Source organism: Coregonus clupeaformis, chromosome 17 (genome assembly GCF_020615455.1).
Source record: "Coregonus clupeaformis isolate EN_2021a chromosome 17, ASM2061545v1, whole genome shotgun sequence".
Taxonomy (NCBI): Eukaryota; Metazoa; Chordata; class Actinopteri; order Salmoniformes; family Salmonidae; genus Coregonus; species Coregonus clupeaformis.
Genome location: NC_059208.1, coordinates 9,995,127 through 10,015,236, shown reverse-complemented (window position 1 = coordinate 10,015,236; position 20,110 = coordinate 9,995,127). Strand labels below are relative to the sequence as shown.

At 40.7% G+C, this 20,110-nt stretch overlaps 1 protein-coding gene across 3 annotated transcripts in view; it reads right to left on the bottom strand.

Moving 5' to 3' along the window:
- Nucleotides 1-16,231, bottom strand: part of LOC121586571 (glucocorticoid-induced transcript 1 protein-like) — a 52,077-nt gene extending 35,846 nt beyond the window's left edge. For all 3 annotated transcript variants that reach the window (XM_041903357.2, XM_041903358.2, XM_041903359.2), the window contains exon 1: nt 15,372-16,231. In XM_041903357.2, the coding sequence (XP_041759291.1) occupies nt 15,372-15,774 (403 nt within the window). In that variant the 5' untranslated portion in view covers nt 15,775-16,231. The remainder of the gene's footprint in view (nt 1-15,371) is intronic.
- Nucleotides 16,232-20,110: the final 3,879 nt, after the last annotated feature.

Genomic DNA, 20,110 nt, shown 5'->3' with positions numbered 1-20,110 from the left:
TTGCATAAACTTAATGTAATTGTCAATAAAAGCCTTTAACACTTAATGGAATGCTTGCAATTATACTTCAGTATACCATAGTAACATCTGACAAAAATATCTCATAACACTGAAGCAGCGAACTTTGTGAAGACCAATACTTACTTGTGTCATTCTCAAAACATTTGACCACGACTGTACACTACTGGTCAAAAGTTTTATAACACCTACTCATTCAAGGGTTTTTCTTTATTTTTACTATGTTCTACATTATAGAATAATAGTGAAGACATCAAAACTATGAAATAACACATATGGAATCATGTAGTAACCAAAATAGTGTTAAAAAAACATCAACATATATTTAATATTTGAGATTCTTCAAATAGCCACCCTTTGCCTTGATAATAGCTTTGCACACTCTTGGCATTCTCTCAACCAGATTCACCTGGAATGCTTTTCCAACAGTCTTGAAGGAGTTCCAACAGATGCTGAGCACTTGATGGCTGCTTTTCCTTCACTCGCCGTCCGACTCATCCCAAGATCTGAATTTGGTTGAGGTGTGGGGATTGTGGAGGCCAGGTCATCTGATGCAGCACTCCATCACTCTCCTTCTTGGTAAAATAGCCCTTACACAGCCTGGAGGTGTGTTATGTCATTGTCCTGTTGAACAACAAATGATAGACCCACTAAGCCCAAACCAGATTGGATGGCGTATCGATGCAGAATGCTGTGGTAGCCATGCTGGTTAAGTGTGCCTTGAATTCTAAATAAAATCACAGAAAGTGTTACCAGCAAAGCACCCCCACACCTCCATGCTTTTCGGTGGGAAATACACATGCAGAGATTATCCGTTCACCCACACCGCGTCTCACAAAGACACGGCGGTTGGAACCAAAAATCTCAAATTTGGACTCCAGACCAAAGGACAGATTTCCACCGGTCTAATGTCCATTGCTCTTGTTTCTTGGCCCAAGCAAGTCTCTTCTTCTTATTGGTGTCCTTTAGTAGTAGTTTCTTTGCAGCAATTCAACCATGAAGGCCTGATTCACAGTCTCCTCTGAACAGTTCATGTTGAGAACAGTCTGTTACTTGAACTCTGTGAAGCATTTATTTAGCCTGCAATCTCTGAGGCTGGTAACTCTAATGAACTTATCCTCTGCAGCAGAGGTAACTCGGGGTCTTCAATTCCTGTGGCGGTCCTCATGAGAGCCAGTTTCATCATGGCGGTCCTCATGAGAGACAGTTTCATCATAGCGCTTGATGGTTTTTGCGACTGCACTTGAAGAAACTTTCAAAGTTCTTGAAATGTTCCGTATTGACTGACCATCATGTCTTAAAGTAATGATGGACTGTTGTTTCTCTTTACTTATTTGAGCTGTTCTTGCCATAATATGGACTTGGTCTTTTACCAAATAGGGCTATCTTCTGAATACCCCCTACCTTGTCACAACACAACTGATATGCTCAAACGCATTAAGAAGGAACTACATTATTTTAAGAAGGCACACCTGTTAATTGAAATGCATTCCAGGTGGCTACCTCATGAAGCTGGTTGAGAGAATGCCAAGAGTGTGCAAAGCTGTCATCAAGGCAAAGGGTGGCTATTTGAAGAATCTCAAATATAAAATATAGTTTGATTTGTTTAACACTTTTTTGGTTACTACATGATTCCATATGTGTTATTTCATAGTGTTGATGTCTTCACTATTATTCTACAATGTAGAAAATTGTAAAAAAAAATAAAAAGAATAAAGAAAAACCCTTGAATGAGTAGGTGTTCTAAAACGTTTGACTGGTAGTGTGTGTGTATGTGTGTGTATGTGTGTGTGTGTGTGTGTGTGTGTGTGTGTGTGTGTGTGATAGAAACAACAATATTTAAGCCCTCCTAACCCTGTGGCCTTGTATGGGGCTAGAATTTTCAAAAGCAAAAGGCTTCAACTCACACGGTACTAGCTAATGTATATATAGGCCTTCAGCAAAGTTGACCAAACAGGCCAGGTTTCTAAGAACAACATTCCAGTATGACATGAAACAGACTGGTGCTGTGTACCGTAACACCTCTGATTTATGGAGGACTTGATCTATGCTGAAGCCTCTCATAACTAGGAAATATTGAGTAAATGTTTATATTTTATTTTTCTGTGCTGCAAAACCTCAATGTACGGCTATGATCGCAGGTTTTGAGTGAAGCATTTGACATGTTTTTCAAAGAACCTAGCACAGCAGTGTTTTGTCCTTAAGTGTACTAGGTGGGCTTAAGGCGGCGGGCCCCCTTACCCTGCCCCTGAGCTGACTGACAAGCCCTGTAGGCCTTAGTCGGATCAAAGTCCACTGAGAAAAGGCACAGGGCAGGGTGACCTGGGGCAAATCCACTGGACTACACTAGTACATTCTGAGGGAACTAATAATAAGGCCTTGGCTGTGATCTGACACACTATGTCAAGCAGCAGTTAGCTGTATCAGGTCGGCAGAAGTCTGAAGAAGAACAGGAAGTAAGAAAGAGGAAATAATACGCAGAGCTCTTCTCAAAAGATGCTGCTTGTGTTTCTTCTCAGAAAGCTAAATCAGCATATCTGGTTGTCTGGCTTGGTCTTTTTCAGACTAAACACAAAAGCTCTGGGAAGCTTTAGAATTGTCGCATTTTAACACTTGTTTGGATGTTAGGGTTGCACAATTAATCTAATTCTCATTCAAAATTGCAATATTACAATGTGCAATATCCATATCGCAAGAGATCCACATCGCATGCAATATTTTGAAACTCCACTCAGCCGTGTGAAACGTCCATTTTTATAGTTTACTCCAGTCTTTGCTCCTCTTGCGGCTGCTTCCCACACACACCAAGCATGTCAATCAAGCAGCGCAGTTCCTCCTCCTCGCTGTTAGATTCACTATACGTTTGCATGCTGTTCTGTTAGGTCAAATGCAGTGATCAGATTATTCCAAACAAAAAGGATGCTGCTTTCCACTTTGCTTTTTAATATAAATAATTATATTTCTATGATTCCAACAGATCACCCGAGTGTTTTGATATATAGAGTGCATTCGAAAAGTATTCAGACCCCTTGACTTTTTCCACATTTTGTTACGTTACAGCCTTATTCTAAAATGGGTTAAATTTTACCACAGGTGGACTCCAATCAAGTTGTAGAAACATCTCAAGGATGATCAATGGAACCAGGATGCACCTGAGCTCAATTTCGAGTCTCATAGCAAAGGGTCTAAATACTTATGTAAATAAGGTATGTTTTTTATTTTAAATACATTTGCTAAAATTTCTAAAAACCTGTTTTCACTTTGTGATTATGGGGTATTGTGTGTATATTGATGAGAAAATACATTATTTTTAATCAATTTTAGAATAAGTCTATAACGTAACAAAATATGGAAAAAGACAAGGGGTCTGAATACTTTCCGAATGCACTGTATATTGCAAGTCAAATCGCAATTGCAATTTAGTAAAATTATACAAATATTTTGCCCATATCGTGCAGCCCTAACACACTTCTCTTCAAACATATTGGACTTTTCATCATTTGATTTGTATGTTGTAACTTAATCATTTAAATGTTTGTTGTTCTACTACACTCTTAGAAAAAAACTGTGCTATCTAGAACCTAAAAGGGTTCTTCGGCTGTCCCCATAGGACAGGGTTCTTCAATTCCGGTCCTGGAGGGCCAAAACACTTCTGTTTTTTATTTCTACCTGGTAGTTAATTGCACTCACCTGGTGTCCCAGGTCTGAATTAGCCCCTGATTAGAAGGAGAGGATGAAAAACAGAGGTGTTTCGGCCCTCCAGGACCGGAATTGAAGAACCCCTTTTGGTTCCAAGTAGAACCGTTTTGGGTTCCATGTAGAACCCTTTCCACAGAGGGTTCTACATGAAACCCAAATTGGTTCTACCTGGAACCAACAAAGGTTATTCAAAGTAGTGTTGCACGGTATATTGGAACCACGGTAATATCACAGTACGAAAACGTCATGATCCTTATGATACCCACATTTTTGAATACCATAGTACCGTTTCATATGATACTACCATATTTTTCAGCCCTACCGATCTAAAAAACCAGCTGGCGAATCTTATAAAATGTTTATAAAGTCAGTTTTTTAAATAAATTCAGTAAAAAAATTTAAGCAACAGCAACTATTCTCTTGTTTGCGCCAGTCCAATAATGTCCACTTCACTTTCATGCGCATATCACGTGGCAGCTGTAACCTGCCAGCTGCATCCCCTTCCACCCATCACTCACCTGCTTCTCTCCTTCCACTCCTCCTGCGCATCTTTTCCTCCATCAGTTTTTTATTTATAATTTAGCCGTGATGGCGAGTGGTGATGCAGTCCCTGATAAGTCTTCTGTTACATTTTGTACATTTTATACATTGGAGCAGAGTGAGCATAGTTTGATACATTGTATATTCCCTCCCTGGTATAAGACCACAGGGCAGTCTGAGTAGGCTTTGCAAGTTCGCTGTCACCCATCAGTGCCAGAGAGGGGAAACAGATTCGCAACAGGCATGCTTGCAGCTTTACAGCAATGAAAACGACTTGTCTCTAGCTCAAAACGGCAAAAAATATATATGACTCATATTACCAGAGCTACCTTTTTTCTTCCTGCGCGATTTCAAGCACATTTGATATAATTTCACAAACCATGTCGCGGGCCCTTTTAAATTATATATATTATATATATCCCGGGTCACTAATTATTGGTTTGATAACAAACAATGTTGTTCAGCCATGTTACCTAGCTAGCTAACCACCTGGTAACTTGACAGTAGGTCTAGGCTAATTTGATTGGCACAGGAAGAAAGGGAAACGGTCTGCTACTCATGACAAGCGCTTCAAAGGTAGGATTCATATAGGCCTAAACTATATCAAAAATCAATTTATTTCTTAAATTATGTTTGGTGCCTAACGTTTTTAAAGTTGGGAGCAGTGTGTATGTGTTTGTGGGAGAGAGAGAGAGAGAGAGAGTGTGGTGTAAGTATGAGAGGGAAACAGAGAGAGTGTGTGAGGAAGAGTGTGTGCGTTTGTGTGCTTACTGAAGAGTAAAGAGGGTTTCATGCAGTGTTTTCCCCTTACTGCCACAGTGACATGCAGATCACTCTTCATGTATATTCCTTCCTCCCATTCCTCCAGCCAAATCACAGGTAGGCCTTTGCAAATATGAGCAAATCAGCCATTCTATTCAGTATCTATTATACAGTGAACAGTGTGAAGTTAAATTCTATGTGTTGTACTGGTTAGAAGTGTGAATATCAGTGACATGTTTTTTTGTGTAGCACATGCACATAACATTTAGAAAACAGGAACAAGCGTCGGTGGGACCGGGCGAACAGGACGCTAGGCCACTCAGAATGTTTGTACCGCGGTATCATGATAGTTGGCCTGGTATCGTGACAACACTACTTCAAAGGGTTCTCCTATGTGGACAGCCGCTTCTAGATAGCACCCTTTTTTCTAAGAGTGTAGGCCTTCCTCACACCAGCTCTGCAGCCTCGGGCTGTGTCTGTAATGGTTAGCCTAGTTACACTAGGAAGTGACACATAGAAGATTATTGCTCATGATGAGGCTAGGTGGAACCGGTCTGAGCTCCAAACGGATAAAGTGTTCCACCGAGATGTGCAGGCTTGTCCTAGGGCCTAGTAGACCCACAACATTAGGTCTACTGGACAGGCTTCTTCTAGTCCTATAGACCTACAACATTAGGTGTCTTGCATCCTGGCACATACACCTTTCGCTCCCAGTTATTTTTCCAGTTTCCTGAGAGCAGATGAAAGAGAGAGAGGAGCATGACTCTGCCAGGTGCTGTCACAGATCGCATGTGTCTGTCTGTGTGTGTGTGTGTGTGTGTAAATATGAGTTTGCATGTGCCTCCTCATTCCTAGGCCTTTGCGTTACGTAGGTATTCAATGACTAACAAACTACACCAACCACCTTAGGAGAGTTCTTTCAGTCCAGGTCAGAACAAGGTGTGTGTTTGACCTTTTCCAAAAAGTGACATAGTATAGGGAAAAAGCTACACAGAACATACATACACAGACATGTTACCATTGGCCTAGGGAACTGAAAACATCTGTCACAAATAAAGGTCATCTAAAACACTCCCTCTTTTGTCATAGTTGGCAAAACAAGCATTAATATCAACATAAGGGAACGAGAAAAACAAACATCAGTTTGATAATATCTGATGCAACGATGTGTAAATCCCTGTCGAACAAGGGGGAAAAACTGTAAAGGAATGGATATACAGTACCAGTCAAAAGTTTGGACACACCTACTCATTTATTTTTACTATTTTCTACATTGTAGAATAAAAGTGAAGACTTCAAAACTAAGAAATAACACATATGGAATCATGTAGTAACCAAAAAAGTGTTAAACAAATCAAAATACAGTTGAAGTCGGAGGTTTACATACACTTAGGTTGGAGTCATTAAAATTCGTTTTTCAACCACTCCACAAATTTCTTGTTAACAAACTATAGTTTTGGCAAGTCGGTTAGGACATCTACTTTGTGCATGACACAAGTAATTTTTCCAACAATTGTTTACAGACAGATTACTTCACTTATAATTCAGAAGTTTACATACACGAAGTTGACTGTGCCTTTAAACAGCTTGGAAAATTCAGGAAAATTATGTCATGGTTTAGAAGCTTCTGATAGGCTAATTGACATTATTTGAGTCAATTGGAGGTGAACCTGTGGATATATTTCAAGGCCTACCTTCAAACTCAGTGCCTCTTTGCTTGACATCATGGGAAAATCAGAAGAAATTAGCCAAGACCTCAGCAAGAAAATTGTAGACCTCTACAAGTCTGGTTCACCCTTGGGAGCAATTTCCAAACGCTTGAAGGTACCACGTTCATCTGTACAAACAATAGTACGCAAGTATAAACACCATGGGACCACGCAGCCGTCATACCACTCAGGAAGGAGACGCGTTTTGTCTCCTAGAGATGAACGCACTTTGGTGCGAAAAGTGCAAATCAATCCCAGAACAACAGCAAATGACCTTGTGAAGATGCTGGAGGAAACAGGTATAACATTATCTATATCCACAGTAAAAATTAGTCCTATATCAACATAACCTGAAAGACCGCTCAGCAAGGAAGAAGCCACTGCTCCAAAACCGCCATAAAAAAGCCGGACTACGGTTTGCAACTGCACATGGGGACAAAGATCGTACTTTTTGGAGAAATGTCCTCTGGTCTGATGAAACAAAAATAGAACTGTTTGTCCATAATGACCATCGTTATGTTTGGAGGAAAAAGGGGAAGGCTTGCAAGCCGAAGAACACCATCCCAACCGTGAAGTACGGGGTGGCAGCATCATGCTGTGTGGGTGCTTTGCTGCAGGAGGGCCTGGTGCACTTCACAAAATAGATGGCATCATGAGGAAGGAAAATTATTTGGATATATTGAAGCAACATCTCAAGACATCAGTCAGGAAGTTAAAGCTTGGTCGCAAATGGGTCTTCCAAATGGACAATGACCCCAAGCAAACTTCCAAAGTTGTGGCAAAATGGCTTAAGGACAACAAAGTCAAGGTATTGGAGTGGTCATCACAAAGCCCTGACCTCAATCCTATAGAAGATGTGTGGGCAGAACTGAAAAAGCGTGTGCGAGCGAGGAGGCCTACAAACCTGACTCAGTTACACCAGCTCTGTCAGGAGGAATGGGCCAAAATTCACCCAACTTATTGTGGGAAGCTTGTGGAAGGCTACCCGAAACGTTTGACCCAAGTTAAACAATTTAAAGGCAATGCTACCAAATACTAATTGAGTGTATGTAAACTTCTGACCAACTGGGAATGTGATGAAAGAAATAAAAGCTGAAATAAATCACTCTCTCCTATTTTTCTGACATTTCACATTCTTAAAATAAAGTGGTGATCCTGTGTCAAATCGGAGGGCCTGTTGTCTGGACCTATGGCAGTCTCTATGGGGTTGCCACAGGGTTAAATTCTTGGGCCGACTCTATTCTCTGTGTATATCAATGATGTCGCTCATGCTGCTGGTGAATCTCAGATCCACCTCTACGCAGACGACACCATTTTGTATACATCCTTCATTGGACACTGTGTTAACAAACCTCCAAACAAGCTTCAATGCCTTACAACACTCCTTCCGTAGCCTCCAACTGCTCTTAAAAACACTAGTAAAACTAAATGCATGCTCTTCAATTGAACGCTGCTGGCACCCGCCCACCCGACTAGAATCACTACTCTCGACGGGTCTGACCTAGTGTATGTGGACAACTACAAATACCTAGGTGTCTGGTTAGACTGTAAACTCTCCTTCCAGACTCACATTGAGCATCTCCAATTCAAAGTTAAATCTAGAATCGGCTTCCTATTTCGCAACAAAGCCTCCTTCACTCATGCTGCCAAACATGCCCTCATAAAACTGACTATCCTACCGATCCTTGACTTCGGCAATGTCATTTACAAAATAGCCTCCAACACTCTACTCAGAAAATTGGATGTAGTCTATCACAGTGCCATCCGTTTTATCACCAAAGCCCCATATACTATTCACCACTGTGACCTGTATGCTCTTGTTGGCTGGTCCTCACTACATATTCGTCGCCAAACCCACTGGCTTCAGGCCATCTATAAATCACTGCTAGGCAAATCCCCGCCTTATCTTAGCTCATTGGTCACCATAGCAACACCCACCTGTAGTATGCGCTCCAGCAGGTATATCTCACTGGTCATCCCCAAAGCCAACACCTCCTTTGGCCGCCATTCCTTCCAGTTCTCTGCTGCCAATGACTGGAACGAACTGCAAAAATCTCTGAAGCTGGAGACTCTTATCTCCCTCACTAACTTTAAGCATCAGATGTCAGAGCACCTTACCGATCACTGCACAGCCCATCTGAAATTAGCCCACCCAACTACCTCATCTCCATATTGTTATTTATTTTGCTAATTTGCACCCCAGTATCTCTATTTGCACATCATCTCTTGCACATCTATCATTCCAGTGTTAATACTAATTGTAATTATTTTGCACTATGGCCCATTTATTGCCTTACCTCCATAACTTGCTACATTTGCACACACTGTATATATATATTATATGTTGTATTTTTGACTTTATGTTTTGTTTTACCCCATATGTAACTCTGTGTTGTTGTTTTTATCGCACTGCTTTGCTTTATCTTGGCCAGGTCGCAGTTGTAAATGAGAACTTGTTCTCAACTGGCTTACCTGGTTAAATAAAGGTGAAATAAAATAAATAAAAATCCTAACTGACCTAAAACAGGGAATTTTTACTAGGATTAAATGTCAGGAATTGTGAAAAACTGAGTTTAAATGTATTTGGCTAAGGTGTATGTAAACTTCCGACTTCAACTGTATATGTAATATTTGAGATTCTTCAAAGTAGCCACCCTTTGCCTTGGTGACAGATTTGCACACTCTTGGCATTCTCTCAACCAGCTTCATGAGGTAGTCACCTGGAATGCATTTCAATTAACAGGTGTGCCTTGTTAAAAGTTCATTCGTGGAATTTCTTTCCTTCTTAATCTGTTTGAGCCAATCAGTTGTGTTGTGACAAGGTAGGGGTGGTATACAGAAAATAGCCCTACTTGGTAAAAGACCAAGTCCATATTATGGCAAGAACAGCTCAAATAAGCAAAGAGAAACGACAGTCCATCATTACTTTAAGACATGAAGTTCAGTCAATACGGAAAATGTCAAGAACTTTCAAAGTTTCTTTAAGTGCAGTCGCAAAAACCATCAAGCGCTATGGGCATTAGACCGGTGGAAATCTGTCCAAATTTGAGATTTTTGGTTCCAACCGCCGTGTCTTTGTGAGACACAGAGTAGGTGAACGGATGATCTCCGCATGTGCGGTTCCCACCATGAAGCATGGAGGAGGTGGTGTGATGGTGTGGGGGTGCTTTGCTGGTGACACTGTCAGTGATTTATTTAGAATTCAAGGCACACTTAACCAGCATGGCTACCACAGCATTCTGCAGCGATACACCATCCCATCTGGTTTGCGCTTACTGGGACTATCATTTGTTTTTCAACAGGACAATGACCCAACACACCTCCAGGCTGTGTAAGGGCAATTTGATCAAGAAGGAGTGATGGATTGCTGCATCAGATGACCTGGCCTCTACAATCACCCGACCTCAACCCAATTGAGATGGTTTGGGATGGGTTGGACCGCAGAGTGAAGGAAAAGCAGCCAACAAGTGCTCAGCACATATGGGAACTCCTTCAAGACTGTTGGAGAAGCATTCCAGGTGAAGCTGGTTGAGAGAATGCCAAGAGTGTGCAAAGCTGTCATCAAAGCAAAGGGTGGCTACTTTGAAGAATATAAAATATTACATGTTTTGATTTGTTTAACACTTTTTTTGGTTACTACATGGTTCCATGTGTTATTTCATAGTTTTGATGTCTTCACTATTATTCTACAATGTAGAAAATAGTAAAAATAAAGAAAAACCCTGGAATGAGTAGGTGTGCCCAAACTTTTGACTGGTACTGTATATGCAAATGTTCAAAACAGACATTGCGATGTCTTCTTCAAAGCTAGGTAGTGTGACACACTGTCACGCGGAAGGTTAGAAAACCAACGGCACCAGTCAGATATCAAAGACTAAACATATAAACTGAGCTCTTCAGGGGACCTTATCAAAATAAAGTCCAATGGTTACATTGGACTAATGGTTACAGTCAGGTTTCACAAGGTTTAGATAGAGAGCCAGCCAGACAGCTGCTCTCACGATAGAAACGTAGTCAAATCTGCTTGGTTCCCATGCTAGGCCAACCTGCAGTCAGTTTTAAAAAATAATAGTTAAACAGAGCTGGAAAATATAGAATACGATACTATATGGAATAGGTCTACTATAAGTAATCCTTTTAAATAAAGCCACATGGCAGTTACAAAAACACAGTACTATTCAGGGCCTACTACTAATGAAGCCATGACAGTTACAAAGACTGTTCTAAGCCTACATACTTTCTCCTCAGGCCATAGGCTAACACCTACAGTAATAACACAAATTGCCATACCATAGCCTTTGACACGCTCATAAATGCACAGTGCAACCTTGCAGTTAACCCTAAGATGCTGAACAATGGTGAGGCATGGACCATTACCAGGGGAATAAACAGAGAGAAAGGAATGGTGTTGAATGACAGAGAAACTCTCCCACATCATACCAGAACAATGTTTGAGGGAACACATGCTTACATATGGAACACCTGTAATAACAGGACAATGTCACAGGTTTAGGCCTAGGTTACATATGTGACAGAAACAACAGCTAAAACATGCAATAACCATCAGTCTCAGGTCATTCAATAACCCTAATATCGTTATGGACTCAATTTCTATAGCATATTGACTATAGCATGACCATTCACAGGTTTACATTATGTGACTACTTACATGTGACTTAATGTGACTAAAACAACAACTAACCTAAACATTGAATGATTTAATGAAACTGGCCAAGATAGCTCCATTCCAAAAGTTTTGATGATACTCTCCCATGGAAATTATTGCCGATCTCTGGCCTATACATACAAACCAGCTATAAAATCAGTGGCTCTGGATAAGAACTTCAGCTAAACAACTATTTTGGAAACTGAACTTCCTGCCTCTACATTGAGAGCTCCCATCATCATACCAACAAAAAATAAAGAAAAACACATATTCCCACTTTGGAATGATGCCCTGTGTGTATATGCTTTCCGGCGATTTCAATGATTTTCAGCCAGACCAAAAATTGAGATGTAAACAATAGAAGGAATGAGTTGAAATAACCTAACATTTGGGTCTGGTCACAGATACAAGCTTCTCTAGCCAAGATATAGGCTTAGCCTTTGATGTAGAAGCTATGGGACACTTATTTGACAGTTGTGACAGAAAAGTATGCGATTATTCAAAATTATAGTTCTTAAATAATGGTGTAGATGAAATCACTCTTACTGTGTATCCGAACAGTGTTGAAAGGTTTACAAAGGGGGTTAATAATATAATAATACATGCCACTTAGCAGACGCTGTTATCCAAAGCCACCTGCAGTAGAGAGTTCATATATTTTGAGTTTGCATGTGATCCCTGCAGGAATTGAACCCACAGTCTTTGTGTTGCCAGAGGTTGAATGCACAGCATTCACACAAGATACGCAATCCATCTCTATCTGCACAACTAACTCTTTCATTCAACCCCTTACTATTTAAAGGCAACATTGACCATATTGTAGTTTCGAAGAGAGACCGGTTGTGTTCACTGTTCGAGGTGATGATGTCACCTGTTCAATCAGTCATAATCCCACTCTCACTTTAAATCTGTCTGATGGTTCAGCACAGGGTCACAGAAAGACTGTCACTAGCAGAACAGGCACTTTACATGAAAGATCCCTATAGATCTGTCCAAAAGTAGTAAACTAGGTGCCATTTTGGATGCCTGTGGCTCTGGTCAAAAGTAGTGCACTAGCTTAATATAGGACGTAGCTCACAGATCTGCAGTTTGGATCCTTTCATCAGGAAGTAGGTGGTTGTTGTTGTGTTGTGTTCCTTTAATGCCAAGCCTATTACAGGAAGCTGCCTTGACTTTGTTTTCCAGCTTCACGAGTGCGTAGTGGACTGGCTAATTAACTGATGCGTCACACACACAAACACTTTTCAGCGTAGTTTACAACCCTCTCTCTCTGAAGTTATACCTGGAGAGAGTTCACAAGAAGTCCCTTGTAGTTAATGACTTCAAGTGTCAAAAGGAACATATATTAGATTAGATAACACCTACGTAAACATATTCACTGTCCCACTGTTCATAACTTGACAGGCACAGAACCCCCCCCACCCCACTTACTACCTGAAGATAAAACGGTTTCATTTTCTCCATTAAAGCTGTTCATGCCAGAGTTATGTATTCTAAATCACTCCCAGCCTACAGTCCTCTACAAGCTTGCTTTACAAGCTATACGCTTAAAGACCTGAAACCATAACGGCACAACTTTACAGCTTCACCACTTCTCGTCTCACGAATCCTCCATTTGTACAACAAGGTATTGATTCTTCTATACATAATGGGATATGAGCCAGATTCAATATGCTATGGAAATGCAAGCAGCATGTCTCTAACATATTTTAGTTAGGTTGCAGCAGTGCAGAATCAATGCCTCAACATAACACCCCTGTAGCAATGAGAGTTAGGCCTGTCTCTACTCCAACACAGAACTGACAGTGTCAGCCAACTTCAAACAGATGGTTTTAAACACCTTCCTATATTTTTGGTTCATATAAGCTAGATGACATCATCGTCATGCTTAAAGTTGCACTATGCAGTAAATGCTCCACCATTTCCTGGTAGCTTAAACTCTACTAGTTCGCTTAATTTCAGTTTATGTGACAAAATAAGCAAGTATAGTGTAGAAAATCACTGTACCATCTAAACAGCTGTGAAGTATATTTTCCATAACCAAAAATATTGTTGTTTCAACTGTTCGAAGCTGGTGTACAAAACTGAAATGAAAAGACAACAAAAACAAAACTTAAGAACGGGAAGCATAGAAATAGCGCACATAGAGCAGATCTACCGCTTCTTAGACTTGCTTTCAAGTTGAATGATAGATATATAACTCACATTTCTATGTGAATTTGGTCAGTCGCCAAAAAGTTTCAAATTTCCACTTTAAAAGGTAATGTGATGGAACGTCAGAATATGTCGCCATGGCCTGAACAACGGAACACTTTCAGCAGTGACCAACCAGTGTGAGCAGGAAGGAATGAACAGCCTGTCTCCTAACAGACCTGCCTGTCACCCATTATCAAACAAACAACATTTTTGCACAGACTTGTGCATGCTGCATAACCAACACACACAGGACCCAAGGCACTACCTCAATGCTAATGTAGGAACAGAATATTGTTAATAGATGAGTACTAATGACTGCATAGCACATAGGGCTGCCAACAATGACTGCACAAGCGCAGCATACTAACACAGAGGACATCAATATTATCAAATTACTTTCACTATTTCATGTGGTTGTCACTTGTCATTATTTGGAGGAGACTAGAGCCTACATGTTTGACCTGTCCACTAATTCAAAATGACTACAGTACAGACGACAAACTGTTACCAAGCTGAGAAATCTAGCCTTTTGAATATCATATGAGATTATATGATAAAACGGCTCATTTAGGGGTGCTTTTCCATTCTGTGCACTGAAATGCGGAATGGAATTCAACCCCAGTCGTGGTGCCCCCTGTCCAATGCCCTGCACCTAAAATATGCAGAACCTCTGGTCACCAGTGACCTCACCATATTGCATCCATCATCTCTGGCTTGACACAGAGAAAGGTCAAGGGTCAAGGCTTTCTAGGGGTTCTGGGCCATGGTATCCCATTGTCAAAGCAGTAGTACTACCAGCAGACAGTACTACTAGACCTGCAGAATTTGCATTGCACACCTAGGCTATTGGAGTCTCCTATTTTGAAAGAGGGTGAATAGAGACAGCATATTGTGGACCTGTTGGCTAGAAAAATGCATTGGAATACCCTGTCTCTACCTCTTCTAGAATCCATGCCATCATAAGTGCTGGGAAAGAATAGCACTCCCTAATAGCATTCCACCTCTTCGATGGATGTATTTACTCATCTGTCAAATGGAGTAAATTGTACTCTCCTGTAAGGTGTCAAATAACACTGCTGCTTTAGAAAAACCTATTTGCAACGAGCAGAAGCAGCACTTGCAATATAATCATCGTGTTTACATCTCGAGATGCGCTCGCTCCTGCTAGGCCCCAGTGTTGCCTTAAGCGCGCGACCTTCCCTCAACAACGTAATTTTTTCCATTCCTTCGCGCCGGTCAACAAGCGTACATTTCTGAGAAAATACCTAAATAAATGAACATGTCACACTAATCATGATCGGTATTTATTTAATCATTTTAACATGTCCAATATGTGGTTGCCGTTGCCAGTATTCTAGAAATGTAACCCGTATTTATCTTAACTGGCGCGCGCTGGCTGGAGGTACAGTAACTGCATCATCACCATAATAATATAATAGCCACGGAGACATAAATCGAAAGCCCAAAGCAATTGTTTGAAAATTAAACAACATAGTTAATATGCATATGTATGGTTTCAAAGTATCCCCTCGATGCCAATTCATTATTTTAACATGACAACATTTGGCTATTGGGTGCATAATCATTCATACTACTACATGCGCAATAAATTACAGCATTTTCAGGGTTAGCAATGTATGTTATTTGCTATATGGGCTTATAAACACACAATGTTGAGCAAAATAATATTAGCTTGACCCAATTAGCTTGCTAGTTATAGCAACAGCTAGCATACTTAGCTTTGGATGCAATAAATTATGGACAAGAGGGTACTACCGCACCTTTGAAAACAGGCGAGTTCGGACACCGCTCAGGTGAGCTCTTGCTGTCCGGCGGCGAGCGTCTTTGCCTTGCGACCAGCCTGCCCTCCACGGAGCCGTTTCCAACCGGATTCTCGAGCAGCAGCTGCGTCGGGCTGCCGGGACTGTTGCAACGGGACGTCGACGTCGGTCCTGTATTGCTCGCGACTATGAATAAAGAGGAGCAGGAGCGGGTTGGGCTGTGCTGACTTCCACGCAAGAGCTGGTACGGCACCGTGGCACGAATAGGCTGCAACCGGATCGTGGTGGTGTTGCCGTTGCTGCAGCCGGCTGGAAAGATGATAGTTGGGGAGCCGTCACCGCTGCGCTTGACCCTCTGTTGCTGCTGTTGGGTTGAATTGGTTGCTGATGATGCTGTTGACATGATGTTGATTGCCACAGTGCAACTCTTCCAGTTGACAAACTTGGCAAAAATACAAAGTACAAATCTTGAATAAGCCTCAAGTTACCTGAAAGTATTTTCAAAGTTCCCTGAGAGTATTTTCGTTGGCTTGCTCAAATATATAAATGTGACATGACAAAGCAAGTTGGTAACCAACTTTCCCCCAAAAGTTAGCTAGAACATTTGTTTTTGTAAAAGTCCAGTTGAGTTCAGTTAGTAAGCTTCCCAATTAGCTTAGCTAGCTACATTTTCGCACTTTTTCTGCTACTTGTCAATTTTGAAGTGTTCGAACAAGTATGGATTCTCGAAAAACTCTCAATTAAACACCTTCATATTGAACCAAACCTACTTAAACCACGAACTTTACTTATAAAAGCGCAAGTCACAACATAGCTTGCTAGTTTTGTCTCAGTGTTGTCTGTCTTGCAACACGCAACCCCCTTTCCTGTGTTATTCCTGTCAAAACTACTGGTTGACAGATCGGGGCGGGGCAAAATCCCTCACTGTAAAGCTCTGATTGGTCAATATAATACTGGAAGGTCGAGGTCATTGGCCACAGTCTAAGCATCCAGCAATCGATTCATTGAAGTTTGCTGAAGATTGAAGGTAGACTGCTCTCGAGCAAGCGATTGATGCAGAGTTAAATATCAGAGAAGTGGGTGGTGCAGAATCTTCAGCAAAAAATAAAGGTCGTCTGGGTTTCTGTTGACAACTGCAATGTTACTCTAATGCCGCGTGAAAAACAACTGGGAACTCGGAAAAATTAGGTCAAATCATGACGTCAGTGATCTTCAGGTCAGAATGTAGCGCTCTAGAAATATGCCGAGTTCTCGAGTTGGAATTCCGAGTTGGATGACCGTTCAAATCGATTTTTCACAGTCGGAGCTAGTTTTTTCCCCGAGTTCGTAGTTGTTTTCAACGCCGCATTAGACCAGTCATCGTCAATGACACGTTTGAGTAAATTGAAACAACCACTGCACAGTTTAAAGATAAAAAATATTGTACCTAGATCCATACTAAAAATCCACATATTGCTGTACACACACATTTATTACAGTAGTAAACTTTCACCATACAACAAGACAAGAATCATCACAATAGATTTTACATCTTTTTTTAATAGTCTGCTTTTGTACAAATTTGAGGCAGTTCTTTCACCCACATTCAAACAAAAAAGATTATGCATAGCTGATTCACAATCAAATGCATATACAATTGAAACACAAAGAGGATACTGAACCAAAATAAATGTTAAAAGGCATTGGACAAGGACTGAAAAGGAAGTAAAGTTGAAGACAGGGTTCAGAATAAGGGTGTGTAAACTTGGCAGATATACCACAAGGTAAAATGGTGTACTTTTAAAGTGCCATTCAAACTTCTTCAGAGGTAGGCTACATTTTCAAAGAACACACAACTGCATGTTCAGAGGTTTACCTGATGTACTATTGCATGTAACATCCTCCATAACTCTTAATATCAATTAGAATTTACAGTACTTGCAATGTTGGGGAGTAGTGAAGTACTGTACATGTAGTTCAACTTGTAATTTAACTACATTTTGCAGTAGCTTGGTGGTACTTTAACTAAATTCAAATCAAGGTAGTGTTTTCAGTAGTTAATTACTTTTTTGCCATTTAGTTGTGTAGGTAGCTACTGGAATTACACTCTACTCTTTTTCCAAAAATAAAATATGGGTGAAATAGGCAATAATTTCCTTTATTTTTTAGCATAAGACCTGCCTAATTCTCACTTGAATTTTGTTGTTGTTGTGATTAATAGGATCAATTACATATTCTTTAAACATCTGACTACAGAGTGATCTGTTCTTGCAATTTGTTGTCTATGACATTTCAGATTTACATATGATAATAAAGGACTTTGGATGTAGTGAACTACTTTTGAAAGTAACTTTAGTTAAGTAAACAATATATTTTTTAAGGGTAGCTTTAGTGTAACTTAACTTCTTCCAATGTGAAGTAAACTATATTTTCAGAGTAGCTTCCCCAACACTGAGTACCTGATATCAGGATAATGTGCAAACACTTGGCTGATGCTCAGGTACTAGCATTATGAAAACAGAAGCAGTTAAGTAGGGGAGATCGCATGTAAAACATATCCTTTAACCCAATAACGACATACAGTGCATTCGGAAAGTATTCAGACCCCTTCACTTTTTACACATTTTCTTACGTTACAGCCTTATTCTAAAATGGATTAAATGAATTGTTTTCCTCAATCTACCCACAATACCCCATAATGACAAAGAGAAACAGGTTTTTAGATATTCTTGCAAATGTATACAAAGTTAAAAACAGAAATACCTTATTTACATAAGTATTCAGACCCTTTGCTATGAGACTCGAAATTTAGCTCTGGTGCATCCTGTTTCCATTTATCATCCTTGAGATGTTTCTACAACTTCATTGGAGTCCACCTGTGGTAAATTCTATTGAGTGGACATGATTTGGAAAGCCACACACCTGTCTATATAAGGTCCCACAGTTGACACTGCATTTCAGAGCAAAAACCAAGCCATGAGGTCGAAGTAATTGTCCGTAGAGCTCCGAGACAGGATTGTGTCGAGGCACAGATCTGGTGAAGGGTACCAAAAAATTTATATAGCATTGAAAGTCCCCAAGAACACAGTGGCCTCCATCATTCTTAAATGGAAGAAATTTGGAACCACCAAGACTCTTCCTAGAGTTGGCCGCCTGGCCAAACTGAGCAATCGGGGGAGAAGGGCCTTGGTCAGGAAGGTGACCAAGAACCTGATGGTCACTCTGACAGAGCTCCAGAGTTCCTCTGTGGAGATGGGGGAACCTTCCAGAAGGACAACCATCTCTGCAGCACTCCACCAATCAGGCATTTATGGTAGAGTGGCCAGACAAAAGCCAATCCTCAGTAAAAGGCACATGACAGCCCGCTTGGAGTTTGCCAAAAGGCACCTAAAGGTCTCTGACCATGAGAAACAAGATTCTCTGGTCTGATGAAACCAAGATTGAACTCTTTTGCCTGAATGCCAAGCGTCACATCTGGAAGAAACCTGGCACCATCCCTACGGTGAAGCATGGTGGTGGCAGCATCATGCTGTGGGGATGTTTTTCAACAGCAGGGACTGGAAGACTAGTCCGGATCGAGGGAAAGATGAACGGAGAAAAGTACAGAGAGATCCTTGATGAAAACCTGCCCCAGAGCGCTCAAGACCTCAGACTGTGGCGAAGGTTCACCTTCCAACAGGACAATGACCCTAAGCACACAGCCAAGACAACGCAGGAGTGGCTTCGGGACAAGTCTCTGAATGTCCTTGAGTGGCCCAGCCAGAGCCCGGACTTGAACCCGATTGAACATCTCTGGAGAGACCTGAAAATAGCTGTACAGCGACGCTCCCCATCCAACCTGACAGAGCTTGAGGATCTGCAGAGAAGAATGGGAGAAACTCCCCAAATACAGATGTGCCAAGCTTGTAGCGTCATACCCAAGAAGACTTGAGGCTGTAATCACTGCCAAAGGTGCTTCAACAAAGTACTGAGTAAAAGGTCTGAATACTTATGTAAATGTGATATTTCCGTTTTTCATTATGGGGTATTCTGTGAATAAGGCTATAACGTAACAAAATGAGGAAAAAGTCAAGGGGTCTGAATACTTTCCAAATACACTGTATTTCCTATGTACTAGCTACTACTAATACAAATACAGTACTCATACTTTTACAGGTCAACCATCTTTAGAGAAACCCCTCAGTTAAAATTAACAAAAAAACAGCAGGACAAGATAAATAAAAACAAGATCTTGTTAATAGCAAACATGCACAACAACCACATAAATGAACCACACCGTAACAAACCCCCAAAATACATCCAAGTAAACCAAACAAACTAAGTTACTCAAACCCCCACCAAAATACAAAGCAAACGACTGTAGCCTTCCACGCCAGTGAAACCAAAAAAACAAAATGCATGGTTAGGTCAGTGATTGAATTACAAAGAGAGGAAGAGGCCTGGGAAAATCCACAGTATCGTTTAACACAAACGGATAGAAATAAACTTGGTTTCCTGCTATGCACAGCAAAGGATTTTCCAGAAAGGGTAAATCCCAAACATTTCATAATGTATACAGTATTAAGGCTGCGTTTACACAGGCAGCCAAATTCAGATTTTTTTGCGCAATTATTGGCAAAAGAACTGATCAAAAAAATAATATATATATATATATATAAAATTTGGCTGTGTGTGTAAACACAGCCTCTGTGGATGATTTCACATGATGTGGAATACCACGACATTGCATTGAAAATAACAGAGCAACTTATGAGCCATCT